Source organism: Helianthus annuus, chromosome 2 (assembly GCF_002127325.2).
Source record: "Helianthus annuus cultivar XRQ/B chromosome 2, HanXRQr2.0-SUNRISE, whole genome shotgun sequence".
Taxonomy (NCBI): Eukaryota; Viridiplantae; Streptophyta; class Magnoliopsida; order Asterales; family Asteraceae; genus Helianthus; species Helianthus annuus.
This window is the reverse complement of record NC_035434.2, coordinates 41,996,945-42,012,963: the sequence shown is the minus strand read 5'-3', so window position 1 is coordinate 42,012,963 and position 16,019 is coordinate 41,996,945. Positions and strand designations below refer to the sequence as shown.

The 16,019-nt window shown below is 36.0% G+C and overlaps 2 protein-coding genes across 2 annotated transcripts; one reads left to right on the top strand and one right to left on the bottom strand.

Annotated features, from left to right (window-relative positions):
• Nucleotides 1-1,315: 1,315 nt before the first annotated feature.
• LOC110889031 lies at nt 1,316-1,696 on the bottom strand. The gene has a single exon (XM_022136524.1). It carries the CDS (start codon nt 1,694-1,696, stop codon nt 1,316-1,318), a length of 381 nt encoding a protein of 126 aa, XP_021992216.1.
• A 10,595-nt stretch (nt 1,697-12,291) lies between these two features.
• On the top strand, nt 12,292-15,335 carry LOC110914616 (protein SRG1). The gene is made up of 4 exons (XM_022159405.2): nt 12,292-12,558; nt 12,696-12,943; nt 14,278-14,602; nt 14,958-15,335. The coding sequence occupies exons 1-4, from the start codon at nt 12,319-12,321 to the stop codon at nt 15,195-15,197; spliced, it is 1,053 nt and encodes a 350-aa protein (XP_022015097.1). The 5' UTR covers nt 12,292-12,318; the 3' UTR covers nt 15,198-15,335.
• The last annotated feature ends 684 nt before the right edge of the window (nt 15,336-16,019 follow it).

Genomic DNA, 16,019 nt, shown 5'->3' with positions numbered 1-16,019 from the left:
TTATCATCCTAATATGTGCATGTGGAATTACTTTGATTAGGTGTCACGAATGAACGATGGCGCTTACAGGTGATGTTGTGTTAACTACAACGTTTTATTCTGTCGTTTTTGTGCGCACATTGATTTGTGACTACGAAGTGATCGAGTTGCAGGTTATTGTGTGAGCTCAGCTGTGTTCAGCCTTGGGAGCATTACAATGTTTAATTACCTTGCTATCGATATTTTCGTGTTTATGTGGGCACGAAGTTTTGTTTTGGCGTTTTGTAGGCTTTGGTTGTGTTTCCCACCCGGCTGTGCACTTGGTTGTGACGAGCCTTGGAGGTCTACAACGTTTCCTATGGTCGAGCCATTGATGTTTTCGTGTACGCCCGAAGTAATAAATGTAGTTGTGACAAGAAATTCGCATGAATCAAAAGTAACCAAACACTTCTTGTATTAAGTAAATGTGTTGGCGTTTCGGCCTTTGCGATTACATAGCTGTTTTACATATAGCACTTCCTAAGCTGCTGAGCGTTCCAAGTTCGTGGAACCTCTTTGTCGTTGATGGTGCGCAGTTTGTAAGCTCCTTTGCCGAGTACTGCATCGATGACATATGGGCCTTCCCATTTGGGGGCTAATTTTCCGGGCTTTTCTGCGTTGGAGGCCTCATTGTCTCTTAAGACGTAGTCTCCCGGGTTGAAAGTGCAGACTCGGACTCTGGAGTTGTAATATTTTTCCAGCTTCGTTTTGTACTTTGCCTCATTGATTGCTGCCATCTCTCTCCTTTTTTCTAGGAGGTCCAGATCGATCCTCCTTTCTTCTTCATTGTCGATTAAGTTCATCGAGAGCATTCGTGGAGACGGCAACCCGATTTCTGCTGGTATTACTGCTTCAGACCCAAAGACTAAGCTGAACGGTGTTTCACCGTTGCTTGTCTTTGGCATTGTCCTATGGGCCCACAGTATGTTGGGCAGTTCGTCTACCCAACCTCTTCTTTTCTCGCCTAGCCTTGCCTTGATACCATCGACAATGCTTTTGTTGACTGCCTCTACTTGATCGTTCCCTTGCGGGTGCGCAACCGATTAGAAGGTGTGTTCGATGTTCAATTCTTTGAACCATCGTTCGAGGTCGTCTGCTGCGAAGTTCGTTCCGTTGTCGGTGATGATTCTGAGAGGTAGGCCAAAACGACATATGATTTGTTCCCATATGAATCGCTTAACGACTGTTGATGTGGTTGATGCAAGTGCCTTCGCCTCTACCCACTTGGTGAAATAATCGACTGCGACTATTATGAATTTGACCGTCCCTGGTGCTTCCGGGAAAGGACCTACCATGTCTATGCCCCATTGTTGAAAGGGCATGCGGTTGTGACCGGTACTAGTTCATTTTTGGGGCGCATGGTCTTAGGCGCATGTCTCTGGCATCCACTGCACTTCCTCAACTCTTTCACAGCGTCTAAATGCATCCCGGGCCAGTAGTATCCAGCATTCATCACTTTTGCCACCACCATTCGAGGCCCGGCATGAATACCACAAATTCCTTCATGAACTTCCCGGATTAAGTAGTTTGCGTCTTCAGCGTCTACGCATCTTAGCAACGGGCCCAGGTATGACTTCCTGTATAAAATTCCATTGGCCATCTGGTAGTGCTCGGCCTTGTATTGGATTTTTCTTGCCTCTGCTTTGTTTTCCGGGAGAATCCCAGATTGAAGGTACATGATTATCGGAGTCATCCAAGACGTTGTCCCTGTCTGGATGACGCTTACCTCTCTGAGTGGAACGGATGGGTTGCTCAAACTTCTATGCGCACATCCTTTGCTAGATGTTGAAAACTTGTCGATGCGAGTTTACTCAGTGCGTCTGCTGGCTTGTTCTCGCTTCTGTTTATGTGATGCACCTTGTAGGAGTAGAAGGTTTGTAGCAACATTTTTGCTTGACTTAGATAGAGCGCCATTACATCACCATTTGCTTCGTATTGCCCATTGATCTGGCCAGCCACTAACATGGAGTCCACATGCGCTTCGATGTGTCGGACCCCCATTTTGATCGCCAACCTTAAGCCAGCAAGGAAAGCTTCATATTCGGCTTCGTTGTTCGTACTTTTGAAATCCAGGCGTATGGCGTATGTGAATTCATGTTTATCAGGACTCACTAGCCGGAGTCCTGCGCCTGCTCCGTCTTCGTTAGACGCGCCGTCTGTGTATAACAACCATGGTTCTTATACTTGCTTTTTCTCGGCCTTTTCCATTGCTTTACATTCTCGATCCTTGTCATCTGGAACTTCCGTCATAAAGTCTGCCAAGACTTGGCCTTTGATTGATGGTCGTGGTCTGAAAACCACATTGTGACCTCCTAGCTCAATCGCCCATTTAGCTAGTCTTCCTGAGATTTATGGCCTTGCGAGGATGTTGCCAATGTTGTAATTTGTTAACACATGGATAACGTGGTTGGCAAAGTACCTGCGCAGCCGTCTTGAAGCATGAATTAGTGCGAGGACTAGTTTCTCCATGATGGCATACCGCGTTTCTGGGTCAGTCAAGGTTCGTGACACATAGTAGACTGGTGTTTGGATACCTTGACGATCGACAAGTAAGACTGCTCCAACTGCCCTATCAGAAGCTGATAGATATAGTACCAAGGGTTCTCCTTTGTTTGGTGCGGTTAGTGTTGGCAGCTTGATGAGGCAATCCTTCATCTCGCGGAATGCGCTCTCTGCTTCTGGAGTCCATTGAAACTGGCTTTTCTTCATGCAATTGCGCAATGTTTTGATGAACGGAAAAGACTTTGCGGCGTGATTAGCTAGGAAACGATTGAGCGCGACTAAACGTCCTGCTAATTTTTACATTTCTTTGATGTTTGATGGGGAAGGCATCATCCTTTCAATTGCTTGGACTTTTTCTGGATTCACCTTGAAACCATCTTTTGTGACAATGAAGCCTAAGAATTTCCCTTCTTCCATACCGAATGAGCATTTTGCTGGGTTCAGTTTAATACTTACGCTGCGCAGCGTGTTGAAAGTCTTTTGGATGTTTGCTCATAATCACCAAATCGTCCATATACACTTCTATGTACTTGCCGATGGCATCGCTGAACGTTTCGTTCATCAATCTTTGGTAGGTCGCGCCCGCATTCTTTAGAACGAAAGGCATCTTGGTGTAACAGTACAGTCCTGTCGGCGTGCGGAATACGGTTTTGTCCTCGTCTTGGACAGCCATTTGGACCTGGTGATATCCTTTGTAGCAGTCGAGGAAACATTTCCACCTGAATGTTGCCAGAGAATCGATTTTTTCGTCTATGTCTGGTAAGGCATAGCTGTCGCGTGGACATGCCTTGTTTAGATCTTTGTAGTCGACACACATTCTACAGCTGCCATTTGGTTTCTTTACCATCACTGGGCTTGCTACCCATGTTTGGTATCTGACTTCTCTAATGATGCCCGCATTCAGCAACTCCAGTACTTGCTCTTTCATGGCGTCGTGCTTTATATCGCCCAGGTGGCGCTTGGCGTGTACCACTGGCTTTGCTTCGTCTGAGACGTTTAAACGGTGTTCTGCTATGTGTCGTGGAACACCAACCATATCAGCTGGTGTCCAGGCAAACACATCCATGTTCTCATGTAACAACTTCTTGAGTGCCGCGCGCGTTAAATCGGACATCGCAGGTCCTAGGGTAATTGTTTGCTCTGGGTATGCGCTGTTCAATACCCATTTTTCTGCCTCTGCCCGTGGCGCTGGTTTACTTGCTTTTGCAGGCCTGACCTCATCTGTTGCTAGTACCTCTTTGCTCGCGTATATTAGTGCTATGCCTGTTTCTGTTGGGAATCCAACAGCCGAATGTGGTGCAGAGCATATCATACTGAAGTCTCCTTGGGATTCCCTTCCCAAGAGGATGTCGTGTCTTGAGTGTGCTGGTACCACCATGAATGTGACTTCTTCTGTTCTTGAATTTCTTCCGTCTGAGAGTAACACCAGGAATGATATCTGCCCTAAGGGAAAGACGGCTTCGTTGTAGAAACCAGTTAGCAGGTAATCGACTGGTTCCAAGCGCGCCTTGTCCTCCTGGTCAAATTGATTGAAGCATTGTTCGTATATGATATCCGCGGTGCTCCCTGGATCAATGAAAATGTAGTCTGTCTGGTAGTGACCAATCACACCTGGAATGACTATTGGTCGCTTTTCCCTCGGGCCTCCTCTAACAACTGGAAAAATAACTTGTCTCTCGCGCCATGAATCGTCTTGTGTGCGCTTGTTGTAGTTTTTCCTTGGACTGCGTGGTCCTCCTTGAACTATGTGGGTTTCTAACTTTCTGAGTTTTTTGTTATCTGGCCCTTCTTCTTGTCTTTGAATTTGGCGGTAGTCGCGCTTTCCGCCTTTTACCAAGTGAGTGAGCTTTCCATCTCTCAGGGCCCTTTCAATTTCTTGCTTTAGACTGAAACAATCATTGGTTAAGTGACCCGTGTCTTTGTGGAATTCACAGTAGAGATTGGGATCTTGACCCCTTTTGTTGCGCATCTGCAGGGGTGGTTTGAGTTAGAGATTTTCAGTGGCCAAGACCTCTGAAGGGGTCTTTGTCAATGGCGTCCACTGTTTCTCTCTGTTTTCTCTTTTTACTTCTTTTCGGTGGGCTATCTGATTGATTGTGTGTCGCGCGTCTTCTCTTGGTGGGCTTATTTCTCTGTGACTAAAACAACTTGCAACTCTAAACAATATACTATCACAGTGTTTCACAATTAAAACAACTTGCAACTCTAAACAATAATACACTAACTCTATTGTCTTTTTGTATTCTTACAAATCACCCATCTCAGCACATTGATTTTCTCATATCAAAATTCAATATTTGACAAATCATTTTCATGTTTTCATTTCATTTTGAACCTGTCAATCTTAAGTCTTCCTTAGGTACCAATCAAGGTAAGTTTTCTTCTAAGAATTTTATTAATTCTAAAAAGTTCTTCACATTCATTTTAAATATCTTTGATCATATATCTTTTGGCTTGAACATAATCACCTTGGAAACTATATCATTTCATCGGAATGTCTCATCTTTTGAAATATCTAGATTCGCTTCCTTGAAACTCTCAGTTAAATTCGAAAACGGTAAATTTATTATTAAGTTCTTTCAATCATAACAATACCTTGCAGTATCCATATACATTTGTAGCCTGTGCTACTAATAAACCCTATTCATACGTCATTCGTTTGATTTGTCATATTCTTGGTACAATTATGTACTCAGATTACGATACACTAAATTCTATTGTCCAGTACCATTTAAGTAAACGATATTGATTTTCGGATAATCATTAACAAATCATTTTCCATACTTCCATTCACAAATAGATATTTATCAATTCGGAATCTCCCTCAATTGATCAAAGTAAGTTCATTTCGGATATTGAATCCAATTGTTTCTATAAATCATTTTTTCATACCCCTCAAATATCTTTTGATTCCATCCCACGATACATTGTTTCTATTAATTAAAAGAAGTAACATAACCCCAAGAAAATATCATAGTCCAAATCTCGAGGACGAGATTTTTTTAAGGTGGGGAGGATGTAACGAATCTCACTAAAATTAATACTTATTATGTTAATTGTATAAAAAGGAAACCCTAATTGAGACACCTAAGTAATTCTGCATAAACCCTAAAATTTTCAGAACATTCAAAATCAGGATCAGGGCCCCTAAAACTCAAAGGGGGTTAAACCCTAATTGATATTTATCTTCGAAATACGTTGTCAAAATAGAAATTCGTTCGTACGTCGACTCACCCAGGCTATGCTAGTGACGAGGCTACCCTAGGCCATAGGGGCACGCCCCGCGATACGCGACAGGGGGAGAGGATCCCTCCGCGACTCGCGGGCGGCTCAAATTTTGGGTATAAATGCAGGGGCTTGGGGCCTGAACTATTTGCTAAGTTCGACGGTCTAAAACGTCGTCCTACTCTTTGTATCTCCGTTTCTTTCTATCAACGCCCTAAAACCCCGAAACTCTGCTCGTTATTAGGGTAATAACTCTAATCGCTGCTACGATTCAATCTCCGATCGACTAAAACTATCCGACGGGATGTTTAAGTGCTATCCTTTGTCATTAGTCGTGATTCCGACAAGATGTTTAAGTACCACCCGAACTCGGGGAATACTCTGTTATTCGTTGTGAATCCGATGGATGTTTAAGTGATTACACTTTGTCATTCATTGTGAGGGTTTTATCTCGTGATTATTGTTAAAGTTGAATTGAGTTAATACACTAATACGAGTTCCATTGTATCTAAAAAATTAGAACTCGTAAGCAAGGAGCTGCTAGAGTACTTAATAGCTAAGTAAATTTAATAGTTAAATAAACTTAGCTAGCTGAGTAAATTAATTAATCTATTAATTAAGTTATGTAGATTAATTAATCAAGATTAATTAAGTTAATCAAGATTAATTAAGATTAATTAAGCTAAGCAAGATTAATTAAGCTAAGCACAATTAATTAAGCTAAGCAAGATTAATTAAGCTAAGTAAGTTATTTAGTTAAATAGATAAGCAAACTTAATAGTTAAGGAAACTTAATAGTTAAGGAAACTTAATAGTTAAGTAAACTTAATAGTTAAGAAAACTTAATAGTTAAGGAAACTTAATAGTTAAAGAAACTTAATGGTTAAAGAAACTTCCTAGCTAAGGAGTAAATCTACCTATAAATAGGAAGCTTAGGATTCATTTTCCTTTGTTCATTTCTTCTATTCTTCTCTCTATACGTTGGTGTTCTAACCAATAATCACCAAAGCGATGTCCTGTCCGATCGATTCAGGAACCATCTAACGAATGCCGAAGTGTTGTGCTTTGTGAATTTCGTTAAACGGAATCCAAAGTACTATACTTTGTGAGTTCATTAAATGGATACCAAAGTACTGTCTGAATAAGACTATACTTTGTGAAATTCGTTAAGGTTCGAATCTCATGACTACCGTTAAGGTTTGATTTGGGTTTTACACAAATACGTAGTCCATTCTGTTAAACTATGTGTTTAACTACCAAGAATACTCCCAACTACACACTTACAATCAAACAAACTATTAAATCATCAGAAGATCCAGAATAATAAAGTGCATGCTTAATTATCAGAAGAAGTAGAATCAAGAAGCTTGTTAACTCAATCCTGCATGCTTATAAAGTGAGTCATTCTCTTTTTATCAACTGTTTTACAATACTCCAAATTGTTTTCAGAGTTATAATTACAATGGTTAAGTTTATGTAATCACCAAATTACAGCCGGTATGTGGGGTATTGTGCACATTACTACTGTTGTTATCACTTTAGGTGGGCGAACCTAATTAGTGATATTCGTCACCATTGGGGCAGCCAATGGGGGATATGACCACAGTCACCGAAATAGGTCGAGTGACAAATACTGTGGGTAGTTGGTTTGATATCAGAAACATTGTAATCTCTCTTAATACTGTAAATTATAACAAATGAGTCGTTTTAGTAAAATGAATGATTCACTTAGTATTTCTCCGCTAACAAAACCTTTTTAAAACGCGTTTCAGGTAATTACCGTAGATTGGAGTAAGGATTGGATCCGGCATTGAAGGACTTCAAGAAGTGGCTTATTTTATTAATTAAATCAACTTAAGAAATATTGTTTTTGGGTTTATCCCGTATTAAAAGCTACCTTTGTAAAACATGGAATTTATTCCATCTATTTAAATAAAATCCGGTGTTTCTAAACTCTGATATTTTTCCTAACTCACGGTCCTGATGAAATTTTCGCTGCAATGTTTTTAAAAGTAATCACCGGTACCACGTGGCTGTTCGCGGCTCCCGATTCCGTTCAGGGTGGGTCGAGGGCCGTGACAGTAAAGGTGGTATCAGAGCCACTGCTTTAAGCTTATAAGTGTTGTGATAATAATACTTAAGCTTAAATAAAAGAGTTAGGAGATTGCTATTAACTGGTAGCACACCTGATAGCATTTAGACTTGAACATAAGAAAAGATGCCTTAGTATAAGCTAAGCCACTTATTTAAAGCAATTAGGTGATGTAATAATACCTAAGTTTAAACGGAGAATTAGGAACTTAATATTATCTGATAGCACTAAGGACGATATTTAGACTTGAACTTAAGAATTTTGCCTTAATATAAGCTTCAAGATAAATTACTTATATAAGTATAAAGTAATGAATATTGATATACCATAAGAATGGTAATTAGAATATTGCAAGATATGATAAATAAGCAATAACACTTAATTGCTATTAATCCTTGCTTATTTGATATTGCTTGGTCTAGAATAAAGATATGTTATGGAAATATAAATTTCCTTGATTCTGGATAAAAGTCCTAATAAAAGAGGCACTTTTAAAATCTTGAAAAGATACTATTTATGGGAAATCGAAAATTTTCTCCAGCAAGACTGGGTATGGTGTAGCAGACTCTCCAGCTTGTCCGGATATACTGAGATTACCTCTCCGGCGTGAACCGGATAAGACGGGGTATATAGTATGTCAAACAAGTGACAAGATTTCCCTAAATAATATCATGACCTAATATCTGACTTGTTTTTGGAAATATGAAACTGTTAAATACATTGACCTTATAGAGGGTATGTATATTACAGCATGTGAAATATATGATTATATAGATATGTGTATCTATAAGGAATTCCAAAAAACCAAATAGGAATAAAGCACAAGCATATGTATCTAAATTTCTTTATCAGGAATCTCTTTTCCGATATCAAACATTATTTCGTTTAATCATTTGTCTCGTAGCTCGTGTGACAAAATAAATGGAAACCCTTTAAATTGAAACACCATCCAGAAATATAAATGCATTATCATAAACAATTAACGCAAGTAAGAAACATGTAAAGTTGTGCTAGTGCACAAGAAAACACATGAAACTTAAAATTGTACGTCCACAAGACGTCAAAGTTTATCACACACGACTCCCAAGGCAAGACCTTTGGAAAATATAAATTGGGCACGATGACACCAATACTAATTCCGTCAGTAAAAGAACTACTAATCAAAAAGCAGCACTTTGCCACATAATCTTACAAACGATCAAAATCTCGCTGAGGTACGTTGGAACAATATTTCACAACCATCGGTGCACAGTCTAATCAGAATCATAATTATTAGTACTACAAAAGAAGTCATACACCTTTGCAAATTCCCCTATTTCATTTTATTCGACATTCCTTGGTAATGTCATTTAATAACGATTATTACACGAAATTCCAGATAAAGTTCTTATATTTCTTTCATAGAAATTCTGACTTCTGCATATTATAAGTAGACTTTCATATTTTTACTTTCCCTAATGGTCATCACACCATGAGAATTTCTTTCATAGTAGCAAATATTGATGTATTTCATTTCTTGGTAAATCCACACGTTACACATGCTCTGTTTGTTGCGCATATGATTCGCTTGCTTTATGAAGACCATTGGAGGGCTTCATTCCGATTTACCAAAACTCAAATATCATTTCGCTTTTTGCACTATGAATCGCATTATTGTAAAACAGTGACTCTTTGATATCGAGTTAATGAATTTTGTTAAACCATTGAGGTAAAGAATTTATATTTTATATATATAAAAAAAATTTTGAAGATATATTCTCATTTAAGTTTATATTTAAGTTATTTATTATTAATAATTTTATTATTAGTAATAAATAACAGAAGTGTTAGTATTATTTTTAGGTACTAGGGTTATTGTGAGGGGCAGGTATTGAATAGCCTAGCCTTAGTTAGGCATGGACTGGCCACCTATGCTTAAACAAGGCAACACTAACCAATATCCAACCATGATAATAACTATTTAATATATATAAATTAAGTTATCATACTTATTTAATGAATTTTAAATATATATAAAAATATATACATATATATGTATATATATACTTTGTACTGTAAAAAAAAACAAAGCATATTTTCATAAAACAATACAAGAATTAGAGGGACGAATAAAATTATATAAATTATGTATCACATGTTTTGTGGTAACTATGTACCATAACACTCTGACAAAAAAATAACCATATAAGAATAATATAGAAGTCATCAACTACATTGAGTTAGGAGAACATTGTAATATATAAAGAATAGTCCCCGTTTTCACTTATTTACAACATTTGTAAATACATTCACAATGTTATATGGTTTCAAAATGAAAATCAGTAATCACATAGAATCAACCCATTACGTGTTATATATTTACAAAATATTTTACAAATACTTTTATACAACAAATATTTTTACACCTTTATTTACAACTTTCATTTAACATTATAAATAATAGTGATTTCTGTTAAAATATTTTGTAATGTAATAACTTTATTGCAGTATTTTGTAATATATATTACATAGTAAATATAAGTTATTTTACATAGTATAGTAAAATACTAAAATAATATTTATTTAAAAGCAGTGACCATTTACATATAATACGTGGCAGCTGATGTGGCAGTCTACATGGCATATTTTGATGACGTGACAGCTGATGTGGCAGTCTACATGGCATATTTTGATGACGTGGCAGCTGATGTGGCAGGTGACATGGTAAGCCACATCAGCAATTTTTTAACCTAGTTAGTGTTTTTTTAACTGAGAGTATTTTACAAACAAAAGTGAATAGTTCGGATTATTATTGGTGATTAAATGAGTTGGAATTATTATTGACCAATAACAGTGAGTTGGGATTATTTAAATTCAATTTGCCTATTAAAAAACCTCAAATCTATGTCTCTTCTCTCTCTACCTCTATCTTTTTTTTTGTACATTAGCATTTCTTGTCTTTTAATTCAACTCGACGTAATTATAGGCCACATAAACTTTTGATTTTTTGTAACATTTTATTTTATTTTCTTTTATTTTTGTACATTTGTGTTTTTTGTTGTCTTTTAATTCAACTCGACTTAATTAATAGGCAGGCCACCGAAAACTTTTGACTTTTCGTAACATTTTAATTTATTTTATTAACTTTTGACTTTTTGTAACATTTTATTTTAATTTAATTTATTTTAAATAAACACCACCTAATACATACACACCAAATATTTTTTTAATTGAAGTATCAATCTATATTTAGGGGTAAAATTAAATAAAAAGTTTATTTTATCAAAGTAGAATGAGAAGTAATCTAAACTATTCATTTTTCAAATCAATGGTTAAGATGAAATTATATGAAAAAAAAGGAGTGTAAGGGTATCTTTGTAAAATCCTATTTCTTGACTTTTCTCTCTACATGGCACATGCATATTTCACTCTCATTTTTTAAACGTTCATAACTTTTTATACGACATTATTTTTCATAAAAATTTCACCATAAAAATCGAGTGTTTTTTATCTTTAATTTGAGTACCATATTGCTATATAAAATAGGACGACTAAAAAAACCACAAAAATGTGTTGAATTTCTATTTTGTATAACGTTTTTTTGTGTTGAATTTTTGTACTATATTTTTTTGCTGAATTTTTTTGTCTTAATTTTTTTTCTCAATTTTTTGTGCTGGTTTTTTTTACTATATTTTTGTGTGAATTTTTTTGCGCTAGATTTTTTGTATTGCATTTTTTGTGCTATATTTTTTTTGTACTGGATTTTTTGTGCTATATTTTTTGTACTGGATTTTTTTGTTGTATTTTTTAGATAACAAAAGGGTGGCACATGTCATTTCACACTCCCTATTTATAAGGACCAAAATGTCATTCCTTCCTACTTATATGGAGTGACACATGACATCATCACAATCTTTTTTAGGCTACTTAGGCAAAATCTACTTTTTAGTGGATCTTTCCCTATATAAATTCATATATATATATATATATATATATACACACACACACATATATAGGATTAGGTTCAAGAGTGAACACTAGTGTAGCTTGCGAACTGAGTGAACTAATCCTGGCCATACACGTGTGTAGATCAATGACCAGGATTTGATGTTGAAATACACTAGTGTATTTTACGATTTGATGATGAGATCCTGGCCATACACGTGTGTAGATCAATGGCCATGATTTGTTCACTCAGTTCGCAAATACACTAGTGTTCACTCTAGAACCCCACCCTATATATATGTGTGTGTATGTGTATGTATATGTAATCGCAAAGAGTAGATTATGATTAATTTGGTATAGTTTAGAAATAAGAGAAACTAAAAAAAAAAAAAAAAAGAACTCAAGTTAAAGATAACTTTTTTGAAGCTTTTTTATTCAAACGATAAATATATATTGATAAATTTTGTGCCACCGTTGTAACCTTCTAGAAAAAAAGAAAGTAATATATACACATACGTTTATAGATGAAAACACATAATCATTGAGTGAGAAATATCATGGAGTCAAAGGGTGGTAGATTCGGGGCTTCACTTTTGGTTCCAAGCGTACAAGAACTTGCTAACGAACACTTGATCAAGGTTCCATCCCGATATATTCGCGATGATCAAGAATCTGTCATACCATCATCCATGCCTCAAGTACCTATCATCGATATGGACCGATTAACATCCGAAGATTCCATTGACTCTGAATTAGAAAATCTACACCTTGCTTGTAAAGATTGGGGATTCTTTCAGGTATATACTTTTTCAATCATTTTTATTAAAACAACAAATAACAAATTACAAACAAATGGCAGGTACGTATTTAGTTCATACAAAAAGTTATGTAAAGTTTCTTATGAAACATGATTATTTAATTGATATAATGACAGATAATAAATCATGGGATTAGTGGTTCATTATTGGAGAAAGTAAAGAAAGAAACACAAGAATTCTTTAAGTTGCCAATTGAGGTGAAAAAGAAGTTTTGGCAAACGTCTGAAGATGTTGAGGGATTTGGACAAGCCTTTGTTGTATCTGAGGAGCAAAAACTCGATTGGGCTGATATGTTTTTCTTGGTTACTCTTCCTCCTCATAGTCGAAGGCCTCGCTTATTTCCTAACCTACCTCTTCCATTCCGGTAATTTTCTCCTCCCTACGTGTGTGTTATAATTAGGGGTGATAATTGTGTCAAGTTAACCGTCTGAAATTAGTGAACCCGAACACGACTCACATATTTTATTCTTTGAAAACCTTAATCTTAACTTGGATACACTTAAAATCGTGTAACCAAACATGACTCTTAAATAAACCCATTTATCCAAACAGGATGTGGGTTATAAATAGGTTGTAATAAATTTGTAAACATATAAAATGGGTCGGCGGGTTATAAGTAAGTTATATTCTAGCGATAAACAAGAGTTAAATGTCATTTTAGTCCCTGTGGTTGGGGTCATTTTACCAGTTTGGTCCAAAGGTTTCATTTTTCGTCTGTGGGTGCAAAAAAGGTTTCACTGTTGCCATTTTAGTCCACTGGGTTAACTTCATCCATTTTTTTTGTTAACAAGAAAGGCGATTCTGTCATTTTATATGGCCGAATTGCTCTTCTCGTTAACAGAATTACATATAAAATGACCGAATTGCCCTTCTCGTTAACAGAAAAAGTGGATGAAGTTAACCCAGTGGACTAAAATGGCAACGGTGAAACCTTTTTGGACCTATAGGCAAAAAATGAAACATTTGGACTAAACTGACAAAATACCAAAACCACAAGAACTAAAATGACATTTAACTCCAATAAACAATTTGTAAGGTTTTGGCGGGTTGAAAACAGAATAGCTGGTTGAATATTGTAATAGGAAATATATTTTAGTTTAGAGCAGATTAATCGGGTTGGACTTACTAATTTAGATAACCTGACAATTGGTTTATTTATATTTGGGGTATGTTTGGTATGAAACTTTTAGAAGCTTCTAACTTTAAGTTTTTAAGAAAAAGCTCATACTCAATAAAAAACCTTGTTTGGTTGAATGAGCTTGAAGTTTTTGGTTGAACGCTCCTAATAGTAGCGTTTAGAGAGAGCTACAAACTTTTAGGGAAAAATTACTATTTTAACATCTAAAGATAATGAACTTTTTAACGCATAAAGTTTTTAAATTTTAGTTATGTCAATTTTGGTCATTTTATACATTTTATTAAAAACTGCAGCTACTCTACCAAACACCAAATATATCTAAAAAGCTACAGCTACTAGCTACCAGCTTTCAGCTGCCAGCCTCCAGCCACCAAACATACTCTTGGTAGACAAGATATAGAAAGAAATGAATATTTTCGAGCCATGAATTTCAACCCATAGTTGAGATCTATGTAAACGTTATACGTATATATACTCTATAGTTTTGCATATTAATTATTCGTACAAGGCATAAATTGGTTCATATATAATCATTAAGTGCTTTTATATTTAAAAAACAGAGATATCTTAGATGAATATTCAAGAGAGATAATGAATACAGCGAAAAAAACTTTGCTCTACATTGCAAAAGCATTAAAGATGGAAACCAAGGATTTGATGGTATTGTTTGAGGAAGGAATGCAATCAATGAGGATGAACTACTATCCACCATGTCCACAACCCGAACAAGTCATTGGTCTTACCCCACACTCTGATGCGGTTGGGATCACCTTCCTTCTCGAACTAAATGAAGTACATGGTCTCCAAATAAGAAAAGATGGCATTTGGATCCCAATTATACCACTCCCAAATGCTTTCATTGTTAATATTGGAGAGATCCTAGAGGTCATTTCTTTCTCTATCCCTTACTAATATTTAGCACTTTCATTTTAGAGTTAAATGTCATTTTAATCTCTGTGATTTGTGTCATTTCGCTAGTTTAGTCCAAAACGTTGTTGCCATTTTAGTCTACTGTGTTAAGTTCATCCATTTTTTCGGTTAATGAGAAGGGCAATTCAGTCATTTTATATGGTCGAATTGCCCTTTTAGTTAACAGAATTACATATAAAATGACCGAATTGTCTTTCTCGTTAACAGAAAAATGGTCCAAACCACTGGGACTAAAATGACATTTAACTCTTTGTTTTATCTCACATGATTTTAATTGAAACGAAAGAAAGATCGATATGTTGTGTTTCAGATTGTGACAAACGGACAATATAAAAGCGTTGAACATAGAGCTACAGTGAACTCAGAAAGAGAGAGGCTGTCTATAGCCACATTTATCAACCCAAAGGATGGTGAAATAGGACCAGCACCAAGCATAGTGACGCCGGAAACGCCACCAAAGTTTACTAGGGTGACAACTTCTGATTTTTTCAAGAACTTATTCTCTAAGGAACTTAAACGTAAATCAAACCTTGAACAATACTATATATAGAGTATACATGTTTGTGTTACTTATTGAAAATAAATGGTGCGTGTATTTACAAAAAGAAAAATAGCATTGGAATGTATGCCATATCTATATAATTTAAACTAGTGAGATTGCCCGCATTATGCGATGGACTTTTGGTCATTATGGATTTGGTCGGTTATAATATTGGCATGAAACCAATGCTTAGTATACAGGGCCGGCCCAAAGGGCTTCAGACCCTAGGCCCAAGCCTAGGGGCACCCAAACTAAAAGTCCTCCAAAATTTGATGTCTTTTCTTTATAATAGGCTCAGTTATTAAAAGATAATATACTGAATAGCCCACTAAAAAGGCTTGCAATTGAAACAGTCCATTAGTCCATTACCTAAATTGAAAGGCCTACATTTATTAGTTATTATATCAATCGAAAAAGTTTTTTAGAATAACTTGATTACGATAACTTCATCAAACAATTTGCCTCAATTAAAGCTAGAAAAATAATTTTTATTTGAACATACACTATATCTATAAAAACATGTAACTTTAACTTTTTTTTTTTTAACTACGCCAATTATAATTTTTTTTTTGTTTTTAATTGCATTTCCCAAGTCTGGGTAAAGAAGGTCGGTTTTGTTACTAAATATGTTGAAAAAGATAATTTTGCAAAAGTACCTCCACTTTGTAGTTCGCTTAGGGCCTCCGAAAACATAGGAACGGCCCTGTCAGTATAGCAATCGACACATTTTATATCATATCAAAAACAAAAAAAATGAATAACAGTACTGATGTTATTCAAACAGTATTGGTTTGGTTCTTCACGACAACGGTATAAAACCGACACTCGATA

Excerpts from the sequence above, each read along its gene's own strand:
- LOC110889031 (XM_022136524.1), bottom strand. The coding sequence starts at position 1,696 with ATGTACCTTCAATCTGGGATTCTCCCGGAAAACAAAGCAGAGGCAAGA.
- LOC110914616 (XM_022159405.2), top strand. The coding sequence starts at position 12,319 with ATGGAGTCAAAGGGTGGTAGATTCGGGGCTTCACTTTTGGTTCCAAGC. Across the intron at positions 12,559-12,695 it reads AAGATTGGGGATTCTTTCAG|ATAATAAATCATGGGATTAG; the intron begins GTATATACTTTT and ends ATATAATGACAG. Across the intron at positions 14,603-14,957 it reads ATATTGGAGAGATCCTAGAG|ATTGTGACAAACGGACAATA; the intron begins GTCATTTCTTTC and ends GTTGTGTTTCAG.